The sequence below is a fragment of the Schistocerca gregaria genome, chromosome X (genome assembly GCF_023897955.1).
Source record: "Schistocerca gregaria isolate iqSchGreg1 chromosome X, iqSchGreg1.2, whole genome shotgun sequence".
In the NCBI taxonomy this organism is placed as follows: Eukaryota; Metazoa; Arthropoda; class Insecta; order Orthoptera; family Acrididae; genus Schistocerca; species Schistocerca gregaria.
In genome coordinates this window covers 451177410-451198226 of record NC_064931.1, presented here as the reverse complement: position 1 = coordinate 451198226, position 20817 = coordinate 451177410, and the positions used below count along the sequence as shown (strand labels likewise).

General features: G+C 37.4%; 1 protein-coding gene across 3 annotated transcripts in view; it reads right to left on the bottom strand.

Moving 5' to 3' along the window:
* LOC126298067 (chloride channel protein 2) overlaps positions 1-20817 on the bottom strand; it is a 471803-nt gene that overhangs the window by 3956 nt on the left and 447030 nt on the right. For all 3 annotated transcript variants that reach the window (XM_049989387.1, XM_049989386.1, XM_049989385.1), the window contains exons 17-19: positions 17804-17943; positions 8948-9110; positions 274-501 (exon numbers count right to left, since the gene is read on the bottom strand). In XM_049989387.1, coding sequence (XP_049845344.1) covers positions 274-501; positions 8948-9110; positions 17804-17943 — 531 coding nt within the window. The remainder of the gene's footprint in view (positions 1-273; positions 502-8947; positions 9111-17803; positions 17944-20817) is intronic.

The following is a 20817-nucleotide window of genomic DNA, read 5'->3' as shown; positions in this document are numbered from 1 at the left end:
ATTAAACACAGGATCTAACAGCAGTTTATCAAGATAGCTTAGTCCTCTTGGTTTGGTTGTAGTACGTTAAATCAGTTCTACTTTCAATCATATCTTGTTTAGTTTGAGAACACTTCTGTCTCAGTCAATGCCCCTTTGTGCTTCCTTAATATTTAAAAATTATTGTGAAATTGTGCTATACAAAACCAAGCTTTTTTCTATAGATGTTCGCAAATTTTAACACAACAAAAACATCTACACAATTGTACTCACTGCACAGAAACATTTACTTACCTCTTTCAGTCCTACTACTCCTATCAGTCTTCCAGTGGCAGTGACATAGGCATGATTAATTCCAACCATTGAGAAAAGTGAGTGGACCTTGAGGAGGGAAGTTCTTTCCACCAGCTGAAATGGAGCTGGATCAATATGACACTTTTCAAAATTTGTGGCTTTCCTCATTTCTTCTTCTTCCCAGTGTTTCTGGTCCTCAGGGGACATGTCTATAACCCTTTCTCGAGGCTGTAAATGTACAATAATTCATGACACACCTGGCTAAGACATAAAATGATTTCTGTTTACTTTGGCTAGCATATCTACAATATTTGGCAGTACTGTGAATTTAATTTTTTGCTCCCATAAGAATAATATTGAACATGCATGCAATTTATCTGTTACAGTTTATTGAAGAAAAATCACATGAAAACAAATCATTCACTTAGCAGTGTCAACACAGCAATAAAAAATTACCATTTATAGATGACACACAAATTCCATAAAAGTTAATATACACTTCATGCATGAGTAATTATTTTTACATCACAAAAGAAGTAAAATTCCTAACAGTTTACTTGCTTGGGGAGCTTGTCATTACAAACGTGTCACTTGTCTGACTATAAAACTTGGTTTTTTCACAAATTTAGCACCCAAAAGTACAGTATCATATTGTATTCACTGATCAAACTTGACAGTTTAAATTGTGAAATCACTAATACTGATATTAAAATAACTACACGTTGTTGTTTTGATTAGAAGTTCTTTTGGATTTTCTGTTATTTTTAGATTATCATCTTAATATATTGACAATAGTGTTTTTGTAAATAATTACGGCATTCAGCTTTATTTCACTCTCAAAGATTTAGGCACAAAAATTTTTGAAATTCATAACAGCTGTAAATCATAGCCATGACTTTGTTGACATACATAAATATATTACATCTAAGGATCACCACTGATGCATGCATCCAATACAACACTAACTTGATGGTTATTAATGATGCAGAGGTTATAAAAACTGTGTAGCAGAAGGATAATTTGATGCCACAGAAGGAAATTTTTATGGATAGCATAAGATTATAAATATATTAATGAAAAATGCAGAACATGTAAGAGATGTGCAGGAAAGGTTTCATCGAATGGAGCAGCAATGATTCCCCATCACTCTAGAAACAAGTAGAATGAAGGCACTGGAAATGAAGAGGAAGTCTCAATTAACAGATGGTGCCGAGGATGATAAAGATACTGTGGCTTATGTTACACACAAGAATTATTGTGAAATTTAAGTAAACTATACACATCACAAAACGTTTTGCATCACCCTGGTTCCCAGAACTCCTGAAGACTGTGGATATTGGATATTGTATCACAGACACAGTCCCTTTGACTGTTCAGAGATGTTACTAAACCTGCCCAAAGATGTAAGCAACCATGGATGAGCAGCGCCTATTAGTCGGTGGGGGTTCAACAGCCGATCATTTCCAGTCATTCCACCAGGATGAAGGTACACGGGTCCTGTTGTCTGTAGTTCAACCATGCCTAGATGGTCAATACCACAGTTTGATCATGTCCACATTGCTACTTTGTGCCAGGAAGGGCTCTCAACAAGGGAAGTGCCCAGGTGTCTCGGAGTGAACTAAAGTGATGTTGGTCGGACTTGGAGTAGATACAGAGAGACACGAACTGTTGATGACATGCCTCGCTCAGTCCTCCCAAGGGCTACTACTGCAGTGGATGACCACTACCTACGGATTAGGGCTCAGAGGAACCCTGACAGCAATACACCAATGCCACCATGGTGAATAATGCTTTTCGTGCAGCCACAGGACGTCGTGTTACAACTCAAACTGCGGCAAGGTGGAGGTTCCAAACTTTTTGAGGTGGCATAATGTGGGGCTGACAAATTCTGCTGGTGGTCATTGAAGGCACTGTAACAGCTCTACAATACATGAATGCCATCCTCTGATCGATAGTGCAACCACATCAGCAGCATATTGGTGAGGCATTCGTCTTCATGGACGACAATTCACGCCCCTATCGTACACATCTTGTGAATGACTACCCTATCAAACATGCCTGGGGTAGACTTAAAAGGGTTGTTTATGGACGACCTGATCCACTAACCACTCTGAGGGACCTATGCCGAATCGCCGTTGAGGAGTGGAACAATCTGCACCAATAGTGCCTTGATGAACTTGTGGTTAGTATGCCACGATGAATACAGGCACGCATCAATGCAAGAAATGTGCTACTGGGTATTATAGGTACTGGTGTATACAGCAATCTGGACCACCACCTCTGAAGGTCTCACTGTATGGTGATACAAAATGCAATGTGTGGTTTTCATGAACAATAAAATGGATTGAAATGATGTTTATGTTGATCTCTATTCCAATTTTCTATACAGGTTCTGGAACTCTTGGATACGAGGTGATGCAAAACTTTTTTTGATGTGTGTATTATCTAGATTAGATTAGATTAATACTTGTTCCATAGATCATGAATACGACACTTCGTAATGATGTGGAACGTGTCAGGTTAATGAAAGATGTCTGTACACGATATTACATTACACAAAATATTGCGTGACACTAATGCTTAAGTTAGTTTTTTTCCCTCCCTTAATTTATATCTAAAAATTCAGCCAATGAGTAGAAGGAGTTGTCATCTAGAAATAATTTTAATTTATTTTTAAATGTTGGTTGACTATCTGTCAGGCTTTTGATGCTGTTTGGTAGGTGACCAAAGACTTTTGTGGCACCATAATTTACCCCCTTCTGTGCCAAAGTCAGATTTAACCCTGCATAGTGAAGATCATCCTTTCTCCTGGTGTTATAGCTATGCACACTGCTATTACTTTTGAACTGGGCTGGATTATTAACAACAAATTTCATAAGTGAATATATATACTGTGAGGTTATTGTGAGGATCCCTAGATCCTTAAATAGATGTCTGCAGGATGACCGTGGGTGGGCTCCAGCAATTATTCTAATTACACGTTTTTGAGCAATGAATACTTTTCTACTCAATGATGAATTACCTCAGAAAATGATACCATACGAAAGCAGTGAATGAAAGTAGGCATAGTAAGCTAATTTACTGAGATTCTTATCACCAAAATTTGCAATAACCCTAATAGCATACGTAGCCAAACTCAGATGTTTCAGCAGACCATCAATGTGTTGCTTCCACTTTAACCTCTCATCAATGGACACACCTAAAAATTTTGAAAATTCTACCCTAGCTACAGACTTCTGTTCAAAGTCTATATTTATTACTGGAGTTGTGCCATTTACTGTACGGAACTGTATATACTGCGATTTATCAAAATTTAAAGAGAGTCCGTTTGCTGAGAACCACTTAATAATTTTGTGAAAAACATCATTTATAATTACATCACTTAGTTCTTGGTTTTTGGATGTTATTGCTATACTTGTATTATCAGCAAAAAGAACTAACTTTGCATCCTCATCAATATGGAATGGTAAGTCATTAATGTATATCAAGAACAGTAAAGGACCTAAGACCGAACCCTGTGGGACCCCGTGCTTGATACCCCCCAGTTTGAGGAGTCAGCTGTTGTATTAACATTACATGAACCACTTATTTCAACTTTCTGCATTCTTCCAGTTAAGTATGAATTAAACCATTTGTGCACTGCCCCCCTCAAACCATAATGATTTAGCTTATCTAAAAGAATTCCATGATTTACACAGTCAAAGGCCTTTGAGAGATCACAAAAAATACCAATGGGTGATGTCCGGTTATTCATAGCTTTTAATATTTGATCAGTGAAAGCGTATATAGCATTTTCTGTTGAAAAGCTTTTCTGAAAACCAAACTGACATTTTGTTAGTACTTTATTTTTACATATATGGGAGGCTACTCTTGAATACATTACTTTCTCAAAAATTTTTGATAGAGCTGTCAGAAGAGAGATTGGGCGATAGTTGTTCACATCCGATGTATCCCCCTTTTTATGCAATGGTTTTACAATGGCATATTTCAGTCTATCGGGAAAAACACCCTGCTCCAAAGAGGTATTACATACGTGGCTGAGAATCCTACTTATCTATGGGGAACAAGCTTTACGTATCTTGCTGGAAATGCCATCAATTCCGTAAGAGCTTTTACTTTTCAGTGAGTTTATTATTTTACTGATTTCAGAGGGAGAGGTTCATGGAAATAAAGTTGTTTCAAACTGCACAGGTATGGCCTCTTCTATTAGAAGCCTTGCCTCTACCAGTGAAGATCTAGATCCTACTTCCTCCACAACATTTAAAAAATGATTATTGAAAATATCTAACCATCCATTGAGCCTGGTGGATTTGTCTCTTAGAAAGCAGGAGTTGAGTGGTCTTAATTATTCTAATAGGTGCATTACGTTTGTAGCCCGATATCTAATGTCTCTGTTAATATCGCCAAATATCAGATGTCTGCAATTTTTACATCTTAGGAGCATTATTATCAATTTTTTAAAGCTTTATATAAATTATTCTTTGTTATTTTTAGAGGAGTGATACACTAATACATATATTAGTTTCTGATTTGGTATCAATATGGCTGAAACTGCTTTTATAGATAAAGAAGTTACATCTAACCTTAATATTCTACATTATGTGTTTCTTTGATCAAGATTGAAACACCACAATACTTCAACTTGGAACTTGGAACCGAGGTGATGCAAAACTTTTTTTGATGTGTGTATTTGTTTTTGCTTTATTTTCTCTTTTCAGTTATTAACATAATTTACTCAACAAATAATTGGCATAGCTCTACAACAGGTATTTTTTGAGGCTCTTATGTTAAAAAAACAACAAGAAGAATATCTGTAATTTTGATTATGCACTATTTGTTAATGATAAGAAAATTCTTAGGAAGACTCTGTAAATTATGGCAGTTGTCTTATTTTCAGGGTCACCAGGTAATGAGCAGTTGGAAGTAGTCAGTAAAGGTAAGGTATGTAAGTAACCATACTCATTCAACATAGTGACGTAGGTGGTTATTAACAATAAGAATAATGAGGGGCAAGAAAAAAGTAACCATATAATGGTAGCAAAGTGGAGAGCAGACATCAAGTGTGATATGCTATCATTCCTCTTAGGCCACAACTCCACTTATGTGAGTAGTTACAAGAGGCAATCTATAAGTTTTTGTTTGAGGCTGTTGCTGCAGTGTATATGCAATATAGCACAACTCTAATGTGGGTATATAATCCCCAATGTGTGGACAGGGATTAGGATAGCATACATGTCTTTCTGACATGCATGCGGTAAACATGGAAATGAGAACTTCAGCGACATTATTACCAAATGCGTCAAAACAGGACCAGCATGGTGTTATTCTTTTCTTGGCTGCTGAAAGACAAACTCAGTAGAAATCCATCTGAGGATGAAGAATGTGTATGGAGAAGCTTGTCTGTCAAAAGCCACTGTTTTGTGGAATGCTGCACAAAGTTCTGGGATGGGATGCATGTCACCATATTGCAAATGTGGTAATGCAGAAGTTATGCCAACCAAAGAAGGAGACACTTGTGCACCTACCCTATAGTCCTGATCTCTCTCCATGCAATTATCACACCTTTGGTCTCTTAAAAAAGGCCTTGAAATGTCAATGATTGCATTCAGATAAGGATGTGTAGCAGGCAGTTACAAACTTCTTCATCGGGACATGGTGTTTTACCAAACAGGTATCTTCAACCTGGTGCATTGGTGAGATGATTTCCTCAATGCTCATGGCAGTTTTGCCTGATTGGCATACCAACTCTGTAATGCACAGCCTTTGAATGGGAACTTTTTGATTCCTCCTTATACATGCATCTAGTCATGCTTGACATAGTGTGCCAAGTGACAAGAAAGCTGTCAGTTTTGCAATAGTAGATGAAGAGACAGCAACTTTGATATTCCATAACATTCCTTTTTTAACATTTTATAATTTATCCTTTATTAAAGAGAAACTGATAATGCTTGTTACACACTGCATCTGTTGAAATGATAACGACAGGTGTGTTACTTCGCTCTACCATGATTCACACACACACACACACACACACACACACACACACACACACACACACACACACACACACACACACAAAAAAAACCTAAATAAGCTGGTCATATTTACAAGAATGAATGTGCCATCTATGACCACCTTTCAAACTTATAAGGGCTCAAATAGAAGGAACTTACACCAATTTCAATCTGAGCATATGAGCTGAAGAGAAATCCAGTCTCTTCTAGTTAGATAAGTATAAATATTTTCATTATATTTTGGTAGCATCAGGGAGAAAGCACTAAAGCAATGTAATAAATATTTTGTTTATATGCATACAAACTACATGCAGTCATTTACAGTGATGAGCCAAAGCTTTATGACCACTGCACACCACAAGACTGATTGACACCTGCTGGTATTGTGGGCATCTGAAGCATTTTGCAAAATATATAAAAGGAGCAGAGACAAATGGGGAATCATTTTAGCAATGATGCAGGCTGTAGACACGGAAATCCACTGACATAAGTGACTCTGACAAAGGGCAAACTGTTAGGACCTGGCATTGAGGAACAAGCATCTCAGAAACAGTGAAGCTGGTTTGCTGTTCATGTTTTGAGCACCTATGGGAAGTGGTTCATGGACAGTGAAACCACAAGTAGGCTACTAGGTGTTGGACATCCATGCCCTATCAGAAAATGTGGAGGTTGGAGACTTATCCACTCTGTACAGCAGGACAGGAGGCAGTCTGTGGCAGATCTGATGACAAGAGTATATTGTTGGTGTATGCACAAGTGTTTTGGGATCACACTGTTCAGTCCATGTTGTTGAACAGGGGGCTTTGCAGTAGATGACCCAATTACATCATAAATTATGATTGTAGTGGTCACAGGTTCAACAAGAATGGACTGTAGATCAATGGACATCTGTCATTTAGTCGGACAAATCACCTTACTTGTTACATCAGTTTGATGGTAGTGTACGATTAAACTGTCATCTGGGAAAACAGCTGCTCAAAACAAGAAATATGATAAGAACACAGACTGTCAGGACCATTATTATGCTGTGTGGGACATTCACTTGGGGCCTCTGGTAGTAATCAAAAGTCCCATGACAGATGTGGACTACATGAGCACTATTGTAGACCTTCTGCATCCTGTCATGTTTGATGTATTCCCTGATAGTGATTGCATCTTCTAGCAGGAGAACTGTCCGTGCCATAAGGCCAGAATCATGCTACAGTCATTTGAGGAGCATGATGGCAAAGTCACACTGATGTCTTGGCCAGCAAATTTTTCTGATCTGGACCTGAGAGACCACATCTGGGACACTATCAGGTGCCAGCTCCACACCCACAAACCAATGGCCCGCAGTTTACAGGAACTGCAAGACCTGTGTGCAGACATCTGGTGCTGTATACCTCTGGAAATCTACTGAGGGTCTGTGAAATCCATGACACACAGAATTGCTACTGTATTGCAATCCAAAGGTGGACCAACACATTATCAAGCACATGGGCATAGCAATGTGGGTCTCAGTGAAAATCACATAAGTCTATAAGAAGCATTAAAGAATTCAGTTATTTACATATGAATTGTTTAAAGCATTCTCATAATGACTTTTTCATTCTACATAAATGTAACCAATACAACACATTATTCAGAGAAGTAATTTCAAAATAAATGCATCTGTTCTGTCTTGTTTTGGGTTCAATATTCAACATACAATGGCCACAGCAGAAAGTGTATTCCAACTGATAATCATTACCTTGCTAGGCCACATGTGGTAGTTCGTGCATTGCATTATAAATTTAAACTCACAGACATTGTGTGAGGTCCTTCAATATGCATGTGGTTAAGTTTGCAAGTGTGAAGTATAAGTGGAGGAACACTCTTGATGCTTATTAATAGCAGTAACATTCCTGCCAAGGCCTATTGCATGTTAGGGAAAAAGTCAGTTGTTTTTGAAACACTTCCTTGAATAATTCATTGTTGTTGGACTCTTGAAGTACTAAAATGCATATGGTTATTTTGTACAGAACAAAAAAATCACTTTTAAGTTTACATACAATGTGTTTATATTTGTTGTTCATGTTACAGTTAAACTTCTACAGGTTGTTAAATTATGCCTAAGAGTGCAGGTTTACAATTTACCAGTGTGATTGTATTCTCCTGGTATTATGAAATTCCAGGATATGTGTGTAATAGATAGTATATCCTGAATTTATACAGCTTAGCTAAGTCCTGGCACATACATACCTTGCTAGGCCACATATATACTATAATTTTCAAACAGTATAGAAATATAGCAGCAGCAATTCTGCAGAAACAACTTCTGCACAATTTATTTTCCATCATCTCAGGTCACTGCCAGTAACAGAACTGTACAGTGTCTGGTAGAAAAAGAAAAAGTTCTCAGCTACAGCCTTACATTTCCATAAGTATTAACACGTTGACAGCTATGAGAGTGTATTGGTGATCAAGATTTGCACCTTACAATTATGTCTTGGGAAACAGTATTATATTTAAGGTCAGAGCACTTATTGGAGTCAGTAGAAGATGAATCAAATTTTCTAGATAAAACACCAATAAACATGCCCAGTAGTTCAGTGTGTGTGTGTGTGTGTGTGTGTGTGTGTGTGTGTGTGTGTGTGTGTGTGTGTGTGTGCATGTGAGAGTTTCACAGTGTGATTACTAACCAGCTGAACCTTCTTCAGAGCTCTTGGGCTGGTAGGAACAGTGTTAACATGATTTGCTTCATCTGTGGCATCAGTTGCTTCCATTTCCACACCTTCAGGCTCCGGATTAACATCCTGAAGAGTTGCTGATTTTTTGAAAATGGCTTCAAAGGCTAATCGAATTCTGGAAACAAAAAATATAAAAAATATGATAGAAATTCAAGAAAATTTCTCAAGGAAAATTTTAATAATTTTTCTATGAACGCATCAATTCACTGACATAAGACAAGGATAGGGAATAGTTACAAATATCTTGGCCTAATGATATTTTAACAAACTCCCTAAAAGTGCCCATTCAGTGCCATAGAACAACTTCAAATGTACACAGAGTAAATGGATACCATATATATGAAGTAAGCCATGATTTTCTGTTTATGTTCAATCTCCACCAGTTTATTGTGGTACATTGTGTCTTTAATAGTACCTCAGTCATTACCTTGGTATTAGGTTCAAACACCATACTGTTTTACCAACCGTATTTCTAATGAACATATCATACTCTCATATCAGAGTATCAGAGTCAACTCACACAGCCAGTTACAAGGGCATCCACAGCATAATGAGGCACCAAACCTTGATGGAACTAGATACTTTTTACATTCACAGAACAGGACAATAGTTTGCATGTTGCTATAATTACAATATTATTGGCCTCTAGCAGATCTCGTTACACGTTTCAAGTGAAAACCATGCCACAAGGAGATATTTAACTAGATAAGAAATTAGGTATGGCATATTGTCTTAACTATGTTCATATAGGAGTGGCACACATTGTCATGTAATTTTAAATGTTTTTCTCTATGTATAAATGTAAAATACAGTTTGGCACAATGTTTGGTGAACACACAGTATTATAAATAATGTAGATTTTTTTCAGAATTTGCATTGTTCAAGACAGAGGCTCAAAGTCATTAATTACACACACCTGAAATTTTTGTACTGGATTATATGCTTAAGAATTCACCCATTTTCTCTGGATACATTAGAATTTATTTAATGACACTGAAAGGGAACTTTTAGGGTATTGTTAGGCCATGATATTTATAACTATTCCCTATCCTGACATACTGCATGCCAATACCTTGTGTTATATTAGTGAATTGACAAGTTCACATAAAAATTATTAAAATTTTCTTTGGAAGAAACAAGGCATATTTATTCATGCGCAGCGTCTTGCAAGCAATTGATAGAGATGAACAGGTAGATTTTGTCATCCTATTTTTCTATAGGGGGGTTGGCACAGTACTATATTATCAACTACTAATAAGGAATTGATCATATAAATTATCTCTGCTAATATGTTATTGGCTTCATGAATATTTGACTTATCAGAATCCAGTGCATTACACTGGACATTGCACATTTCACATAAACAAAAGTAACACTGCATATGTCTCAAGGAAGCACAATAGGATGTTTAATGTTTTCACTATACATGGACAATTTATCATATAGGATCAGCAGCACTGTAAGATTGTTTGCCGTTACTGTAGTTGTTTTCAGGAAAGTATCATCATTACACAAATTTAAGGAATTCTGAAAGACTATGTCAAGATTTCCACTTAGTGTAATAAATGCCAGCTCTCTTTAAATGTAGATAAATGTAACATAATAACTATAAAAATCATGGACACATCACAGTATATACATATTTAGTGATAATACTAGAAAGCAATATGAAATGGGGCAAGCACACGAAATCAGTATTGGTAACTGTGGATGGAAGATGTAGATTTGTTGAAAGGGTTCTGGGAAAATGTGCCATATATGTAAGGAAAAATACTTACAAGACACTCATGTGACCAATTCTCCAATATTGTTCAGGTATTTGTAGTCTTTATCAAGTAGACATTGAACGAATTCAGAGATGCAGTGCTAATACTATAAGAGGTTGCTACAGCCCACACAAAAATTTAACAGTAGTGCTTGGAAAACATAAATGGAAATCACTGGAAGGAAGATGATATAGTGCTCATCGAACCCTGCTAGGTAAATTCAGAAATGCTGTACTGAAAAAAGACTGTGTGACCATTATGATTTCCTTAATGAATGTCTCATGCAGGGATCATGAGCAAAAGATAAGGGAGATTAGGGTGTATACAGAGACATATAAATAATCATTTTTCCCTTACTCAGTCTTCAGCTCATGGTCTTGTGGTTAGCATCATTGACATTCAATCGTGGAGCCCTGGGTATGATTTCTGGCTGGGTGGCGAATTTTCTCTGCTTGGGACTGTGTGTGTGTGTGTGTGTGTGTGTGTGTGTGTGTTGCCCTCATAATCACTTCCTCATCATTGATGAACAAAAAGTGCCATCAAATAAAGACACTTGCACCAGACAGCCAAACCCGCCCGAGGGGCGTCTCCGACCTCGAATTTTACATGCATATTTCACTTTATTTCCTCACTCAATAACTGAACAGAATTCAAAAGAAAATTGATAATATTGGTATGATATACCTTTGGCTGTGCAGTGTACAATGGTTTGCAGGTTATTTATGTAGCTGCAGAAACATACCAACTAGGGTCTGTTACAACATTAAATTATATTTACCAGTGCAGTACCATATTTTAATCACAGGGTTTCCACCACACCAGAATTCTAAAACCAGAGGGGAACAGAGTAAGATAAAATGTGTATAGAGTGGGAGTGTGTTACTAATGCAAACTGTTATCATATTTTTGCCAGAGTTGAAAGCCACATTATGTGAAAAAAAGTAAATAACTGAATATTAAACACCAAATCTTTGGCTTTGCATGTGAAACATACCCACTGACAGTAATACATTATAGCAAACAGTGTTAAACAGCCACTCTAGTAATTAAGATGCCAGTACTGATGATTTTCAGGTTTCTCATTTATATCAACAAAGCTTTGGAAACTTACAGTTTTATTAACCTCATCTACATTAAAAATAAAGCCTGTTGGTGTTTTTTTTTAATTTTTATGGGAAACAAATAAGAATATGATTTATTTACAGATCATGCAGACTGCTGACTTCCCTACACCATAGCAATAAATTGCAAGTAACATTCCTTTCTTGGAGAGTGGACCTGCATTCTTTTAAAATTTATAAACTACCTCAAACAATGGAAAATCCAGGATGGATTGTAACAATATTATGAAAACGAAAGTTGCTACTCACCATATAGCAGAGATGCTGAGTTGCGGATAGGCACAATAAAAAGACTGTCAAAAATAAAGCTTTTGGCCAGTAAGGCCTTCGTCAAAAATAGATGACACACACACACTATGCTAATGCAACTCACACACGCGTCTGCAGCCTTGGGAAACTGTGTGTGTCTATCATCTATTTTTGATGAAGGCCTTACTGACCAAAAGCTTTATTTGTGACAGTCTTTTTATTGTCCCCATCTGCAACTCAGTATCTCCACAATATGGTGAGTAGCAACTTTTCTTTTCATAATATTGTAAACTACCTCAAATATTCACTCAATTCTACCCATGTTTCTTTCCTCATATCCCAAATATCTTTGGTTGTAGATTCTAATGGCTCTTTAAATGATAATATAATTGGTACCTGCATTTGTGTCAAAACTAGATATATACTTAAATTACATTAAAGTCATTAGGTTGGTAAATTCACTCAAAAAGGGGTGGGGATAGATAAACAGACAGAGGGGGAGAGAAAGAGAGAGAGAGATGCCCAATATCACCACTGGGTATGATTTCCAGCACTTGGCAGTGATGATGTGGGGCAGCGTGATGTGCATAGAATTGATTGGCTCATTTTTCCTGGAAGATCGCACCATTGGGAAAACCTAGCTTGAGTCAATGTGGGATTTTGGCATCCCAGAACTTCAGAATAGACCAAACTTTGGTGAACAGTGGTGGCGGCAAGATGGTGCTCACCCTACTTCACCAACATTGTTTGGGTGTTCTTGCATGAAGTGTTCCCTGAGCGCAGGATTGGCTGTGGAGTGGCCAGCCTGATCTCCTGAATGCACCCCATCAGACTTTTCTTTGGGGTTATGTTAATTCCCTTATCAGTGAGTAACATCTGTGTAAGCTGGTTGTTCAGGAGTTCAACGGTGTTCCGGTGGACATATGCAGGAAGGCTTGTGAAAGCGTTGCTGTGCTTTTGGAAGCCTGTGCTGATGTAGAGTGTGTCCTGGTCGCTCACTACCTTGAAAATTAATGATTATGTCATAAAAATTACTAGCATGTATGCATCATCCTATTTTTGTAATCCTTACTAGCATGTAATAATAAAAATAACATATAATCAAAATCTGTCTAAATAAGTATTTTGTACAGCAGTTGAGAAGCATAATGATCAGCCATCAAGAAAGCCTACAGATAAGTGAAGGAGGACAAAGGTTGATACAAGGATCATTCTTCCTCATCATTATGTGCTATTTGATTGAAAGTGAAATACTAACCTATAAGGACCTTCCGTAAGGGACGAAACCCACAGTAAGCGCAAGGAGATACACTCGTCCTGCGAGGCAAGTGATGAAACAACTTCTACCAGAAAGGACACAGTGTTTCCTGTATTGTGTTAGCAGTGTGCAGCCTTGAATTATGATGAATAAAAATGACATTTTGTGACAATTTGCATGGGAACTTATATCCAAAGGTTCTTTTAAGTGTTTGTAGCAATGAGCATTGATTAGAATCCCAACAACCATCCACTACACCTGCAGATATTGAAGAACAGGCTTAACATTACTTTCCAGCCAGAGATGACTGGGCCTTCTTTGGCTCGGGTGACACTTGAGACTGCTTTTTGTGACTTTGAGTTGCACATGGGAAATGGACACCCTGTTCCATCCATAGCCACAATGTGCTCAAAGAATTTTGATGTTTTCTTTTGGTATTGGAACAGATGTTCTCAGCCCATTCCCATATGCAAGTATATCTGCTCATTGCAAAGACAATGGCAGTATTTATGCAGTACAAACTTTTCTCTCTGGGCAACTCCATGTATATTAATATTCACATCAACTGACACTGCTCATGAAGTTACACAGCATTCTTCTTCACCAATATGCAAATTGAAATACTGTTCCAGAACCGATTAGTGGTTTCTCTTTAAGGGGACTTGTATGTGAATAACTGTCAAAAAATCAATTTTTTAATTTTTGTCTTAATAATTCTCTGTAGTTTTATGAATGAGAAAAAGTTTACTTCCATGAAAATGGACCACAGAATGTGCCTGAATTAGAGGAATTTCAAAGTGACTGCCTGCACCACGATGTCCCCATGCCACACCGTCAGCTCTGTTGAAAATAAAGTTTTCTCATTCATTTTGTTTCTATGACTATTTAGTCCCTTATTTGGCTAGCCTGTGAAAGCTTTACATCTGCTTATCATCTGATTATGCAGAGAGTTTAGTCATGGTTTGCTGTGATTTTGGTGCAAATAATTTGTTTTTAGTGAAGTAATTGTGTGTGTGAATTTCTTATTGTGTACATGAGTTTCTTATTCCACTTGAAAGCAATGAGAAGAATTAAGAAGTTTGGTGTTAAACAATGTAAATTTTATGGGAATTGGATCACCAAATGGATTAACTCTCCTAATACTGAAATACAATGTGATACAACATTTGAATCAGCTTCAACTACTCAAAATGCTTCGAAGCTAAAACTGAAATATTTGGACAGTGGGCATGACAGTATAAATGATGATAATACAGAGACACCAACTATTGATTCAGGTTGTGTTATTGTTGACCTCTCTGTTCTGTCTGAACTAATAAATAAAGCTTTGCAGCGCAAGGAATGAAGCAACAGAGGTGCAAAGGTAGTTGAACAGATACATGCTAGAAAAGGTTGTGCATCAAAATTAAGCACTGTTTGTAATTTTTATGATTTAAGCAAGTGAGGTTATACTTGTGGCACAAGTAAACAGGGAGTGTATAACACAAATATTAAACTTGCTTATGCTATTAGGTCTATAGGCAAAGGGTACAGAAGTGCACAAATTTTCTGTGCTCTTATGGACTTACCTCCCCCAACAAGGTTTGACAGGTACAATAAAATTATTCTACAGACTTCAGAAGAAGTAGCAAAGGATAGTATGAAAAATGCTGTTCAGGAAAGTGTAGACACAAATGACAGCAATACATGTGTGTCTGCACCCTGGATGCATCCTGGCAACAAAGAGGCCATAGTTCCCTAAAAGGTGTAGTGACTGCTGCCTCCTTGGACAATGGTAAAGTCATTTATGTGGAATGTATTACCAAGTACTGTCATGACTGTACTAATTGAATGGAAAATCTTAAATGTTTGATTAATTTTAGTGGTTATAGTGGAGGGATGGAACTCAAGGTGTTGTGAAGATATTTCACAGGCCAGTGGAGAAATATGGTGTGATGTATATGTCTTACCTAGGAGATGGAGACTCAAAAGGATACCAAAAAGTTTGTGAATCCAAACCTTATGCTAACACAAAAATTGAAAAAATGGAATGTATTGGACTGCGTCCAGAAAAGGTAGGATACAAGATTGAGGAACTTGAAGACTAATTTGAAGGGAAAGAAATTAGCTTATGGTAAGTTCACTAGCGGACGTGGTCGGCTTACAGATGAAGAAATGGACAGGTTGAAGTATTATTATGGACAAGCCAAAAGACAAAATAAACATGACCTTGAGGGAATGAAAAAGGCAGTATGGGCTACCTTCTTTCATAAATCCTCCAGAGATGACAACCCATGCCATGCACTCTGCCCACATGGCAGTGATTCATGGTGTGTCCACCAGAGGGCTGTTACCCAAGGTGAGACCTACAATCATAAACATTCTATAGTATCTGAAATAATATATACATAAAGTGACAAGATTATTAGAGAAATATTTACATGGTAGGACTCAAAATCCAAATTAAAGTTGCAACAATTGTATTGGGAGCAGATGCCAAAAACTGTTTTAGTAGGACTAAATACTTCAAAAATGGGTGTGCTAGATGCTGTTCTATGTTTCAGTGACAGTGCAGTGTCAAGGCTTAATGTTATGGAACTGATGGGAGTGCCTGTTGGACTAAATATGCATAGAGCTCTAATACCCATTGACCGAAGGAGACTCTTCAAAACCGAAAAATCAGTGTTGGAAGCCACCATAGAAGCAAGAATAAGAAGAAGACATGTGAAAAAGAGAAGGGAGAAGAACAACACAGGAAACAAGATGAATATGGATGTGGGATGCATTAGCGTCATTCAATTTTAATAGAAAATGCAAGTTTTAACTTTAACTTGAATTTCCTAAAAGTTAAAATATTTCATGTTCTGGTACACTTTGGACTAAAAACTATTAAAGGTAGCGAGCTGAAATTTTGTGTTCTGTCTTAAAACATCCTCTACTAAAATGTAGACTACTCCTGTGACTTCACTTTGAAAATAAAACGCTGTTTTCAAGAAAAACTCTGAATTCATTTCCAAAATTTTTGAGAATCATACTTAAAATTTTTTTGTACTCAAATTTATGACAGCACTATCTTTTCAAGAGTATTCTTTAAAGATAATACTTTAAGGAACTTACAAGAAAAAAGGTAAACCTTCTACTTTGTTTGTATTCTGAGTAATGTGTAGTACCTATGACGTACATGAATAATCAGCATGGTTTATTTCACTTGCAACAAAAAAATGCATTTAAAAAAGTGTGAGAGCTAAAGCTGCTGTTCATACATAAAAATGTTCCCAAAAGATGTCTTTAAGGATGGGAAAGCATTATATGGGCTTACATATCTTATTCTTTGAGTTACACTGTTTAGAAAACTGAAAATTTTTTCACTGTTTCCCCTGGTATTCACAGACCAGTCCCCCTAGGGTGAGGGAGATCCACAGTACTCCATTTCTCACTCTGAAACTGGACCATACATTTGAATACAGTGCTATGTCCAGAGCATGTTTCATAATACATGGCATCTGTTGGATAATAACTTTCATTTGCTGTCACACTATCTTTGTGTGAAAATTTAATAACTGCATGTTGTACTTACTTGAAAGTATCCACTACACACCTGTGCTATGACAAATAATCATATTACAGTGAGCTATTGTTTATGGAAGTGCACAAGTTCTGAACAATTGTGACATGATTAGTTTAGCTATATTGCCAGCTCATGGCTGAATGACAAGTATTCTCATTGTTGACGACTTTCTCTATGTTTCACTTAAATGACCTTATATAAGGCTCAAGTGTTTTCACTGAGCCCTACTTTGAATCACTATCAAAGTAAGGTCCTGAAAGGCATTCTTTAAGTTTTGGAAACAGATGAAAAGGAGAATGGGGCCAAATTGGGACTGCATGGAGGATGATCAATGACAGTGAACTCAAGGTGTCGGACTGTTGCAGATGTCACAGTGCTTCAGTGTGGTTTGGCTCTATCATGCTGAAGGAGAGGGTGGTCCATGTGTGGAGAAACTGTCCTAGTTTGAAATTTGATCGCAGAATGCTGTTTCTCACACTCTGACATAGTTACATTACCCACCACACTACCATTCAGATCCCTCTAGTGGCAGAGGGATGCAAATCTGCAGACATGAAGAATAAAGATGTAGAATGTTACTAACATCTTGTGTTATTGAAATACCTTTAAGAGCCTTCACATAAAAAAATTCTGAGGCATTACTTTTCAGCATGCCCTTGTACATTTCATTCCTTCACACACACACACACACACACACACACACTCACACAGTTACTATTGTGATAAATTATTAAATTTTGTTATCATTTGTACAAATATTTACCATTACATTGCAATATTTCCCAAATATAGTTGATAGAACTATTATTTTGTTCACATCCAATGAGTAACACTCTCCTAACTGAAAATTATTTGAAAATAACTCACCTACTCTCAGCACCTGTCACAGTTGTGTATGGAGTTACACTTGGGCTTACGAGAGGGCTGAAGCTTCTTAGTGTAAATGAGTTTGTCTTCTTCAATATAGATTTCTTTGGCTGACTCCCAGAAACCGGAGAGAAATGGTTCTATAACGTAATTATTGAGCTTTTAAAAATCAGAAGTGAAGATTCACAGAAAAATTACATGCTTTCTGTGTACAATTTGCTCTATTAGGAAATCACTTAAAATTTCAAGAGTATTTTATATTAAAAAGGGGAAGTAACCCATTTTTCTTATTGTATAAATTACATATAGACACAATGTTGTAATATGTCTATCATAATGAAAAACATGTACAAGTAACAAAGTAGATTAACAAAATACTTGTAAATTATTTTATGGAAATGACAAATAGCCTCTTAGTATGATATGTAGTTGTAAACTTTACAACAAACAAAAAAAGCAAGTTAGTATTTTTAAATGCAATTATATTATAGGGAATCTTGAAAATATGCATAGGAACTAGATATATTTTATCACTGCTGGTAATGATATATGCTGATGAGCCAAAACATTATGACCACCTGCTTAATAGCTTGTTCATCAACCTTTGGAATGAAATACATCACTGATTCTGTGTATCAGGGATCTGCCAGTTTGTTGGTGGTATATAGCATTAGATGTCTATGTACAGGTCAAGTAATTCACATAAATTATGAGCTGCTGATCTGCATACTCAATGATGGCACCCGACAGCGACCCAGATCGGTTCCATAGGATTTCAGGCAAATTCGGTCGTCGAGACATCAACTTAAGTTCACTATAATGCTCCTCAAACCTCTGTAGCACAGTTGTGGGTCTGAGACACAGACAATTATACTGCTGAAACATGACATCACCACTGGGGAAGACATCAAGCATGAATGGATGCAAGAGGTTTGCAACTATTAGCATATCTTCGATTACCACCAGCCTGTGTCCATGGTGCACTGCACATTTCAAGCTGCAGTTCACCTCAAAGATGGACTTTGTGGAGATGATCATCGACCTCACGTTTTGTGAAGAGTCGTGGACATCCAAACATTTAGCACCTAGGGGTAGTTTCTCTGTCCTTCTACCTCTTTCCATAAATGCTTATGACAGCAACATGTGATTATTCATCCAGCTTCACCGTTTTCAAGCTAATCATTCATAGGCATTGTGTAACAATAATCTGCCTTCTGCCAGAGTCGCTTATCTCAGTGTATTTCCCCATTTCCAGCCCATAAACTAGGGTGATCCCCAATCTATGTCTGCTCCCCTTACATACTTTTCTTACTGCATCACATGCCTGCAACGTCACTAGGCAGCATCCAGCATCACAGTGGGCAGTGGTACTAATGTTTTGGCTGACCAGTGTATATGTGCATACACACTAAATAACTTGCTGCTAAAATTGTTGAATTACTACATACTTTAACCAGTTCCCAGTTTAGCTGTTTTCTCTGTGTGATTTAAAATATCAGTACAGTACTGAAGAGGTGAAATATGAAGTATTTTAACAACTGTCAGCACCTGTCAACCATTTGTATATCAGACAATTACCTTTCGGTTTCCTCTAAGCCTGCTAATACCCTCACTTATGTCTGTGGAAGCTGTTCATTTCTCTGTCTTCCAGTCTAAATTACCTCATTTTCCTTCCCACTACTTTCTTTTTCCAACCTACCCCATCTGAGACAACAACATGCTCTAATTCGATAAATGATCAATAATAATCTATAACATTTTATGTGCCTGCAAGCTCGTTGGTGTATTGTGAGTTGTTACCTGTCCTCACACTTCTTTCTATTGACACCTGCAGCCTGCAGATTACTGTAAGATGGATGGCAGAAGTTATTATTTTATATGATTTACTTATAGCTCTTCTAATTCTGTTCACAGGTAGGACACAGGCAGTCTTATTGCATTCTAGCCTCTGTACCAACTCTTTCCTTAACATACATGTGACTTTCCCCCATAAGTCAAACTAGTTTGTGATTGAAACTTCTTGGCAGATTAAAACTGTGTGTCAGACCAAGAAACAAACTTGGGACCTTTGCCTTTCATGGGCAAGTGCTCTACCATCTGAGCTGCCCAAGCACAACTCACACCACGTCCTCACGGGTTTATTTCCACCAGTACCTCATCTCCTACCTTCCAAACTTCACAGAAGCTCTCCTGCAAAACTTGCAGAACTAGCATTCCTGGAAGAAAGGACATTACAGAGACATGGCTTTGCCACAGCCTGGAGAATGTTTCCAGAGTGAATTGTTCACTCTACAGTGAAGTGTCTGCTGATATGAAACTCCACTGCAGAGGGAAAAATTCATTCTGAAAACACTCACCAGGCTGTGGCAAAGCCACGTCTCCACAATATCCTTTCTTCCAGGAGTGATAGTTCTGATAGCTTTGCAGGAGAGCTTCTGTGAAGTTTGGAAAGTAGGAGGCAAGGTACTGGCATTAGTAAAGCTGTGAGGATGGGATGTGAGTCATGCTTGGGTGGCTCAGATGGTAGAGCGCTTGCCTGCGAAAGGAAAAGGTCCCGAACTTGAGTCTCAGCCCCGCACACAGTTTTAATCTGCCAGGAAGTTTCATATCAGCACACACTCCACTGCAGAGTGAAAAATCAATTCTAGCTTGTGATTGTTTCTAGTATACATCACACAATAATTTTATAAGCAATCTCATTCATAGATAAATTGCAATGTCATACTGTTGTATCAAAACCTAACACTTGAAATCCACAAATGATTGTACGTGGCCCAGCTACTTTAATTTGACCACTGAATATGTTCGACATCAGCATGTAATAACAATGCACAGATGCCAAGTGGCAGCACTGGCAGTGGGGAGTGCATTAAGTGTGTCGGGGATACAGAAAATGGTGCAGTCATCGTCACAATGCAGAAATGGAGCTATTTATCTGCTGTCCAAAAGGGTATCATCATTGGCTTTTGAGCCAAGGGTGGAGGCATTTTGAAAATAGCTAAATCTGTTAACTG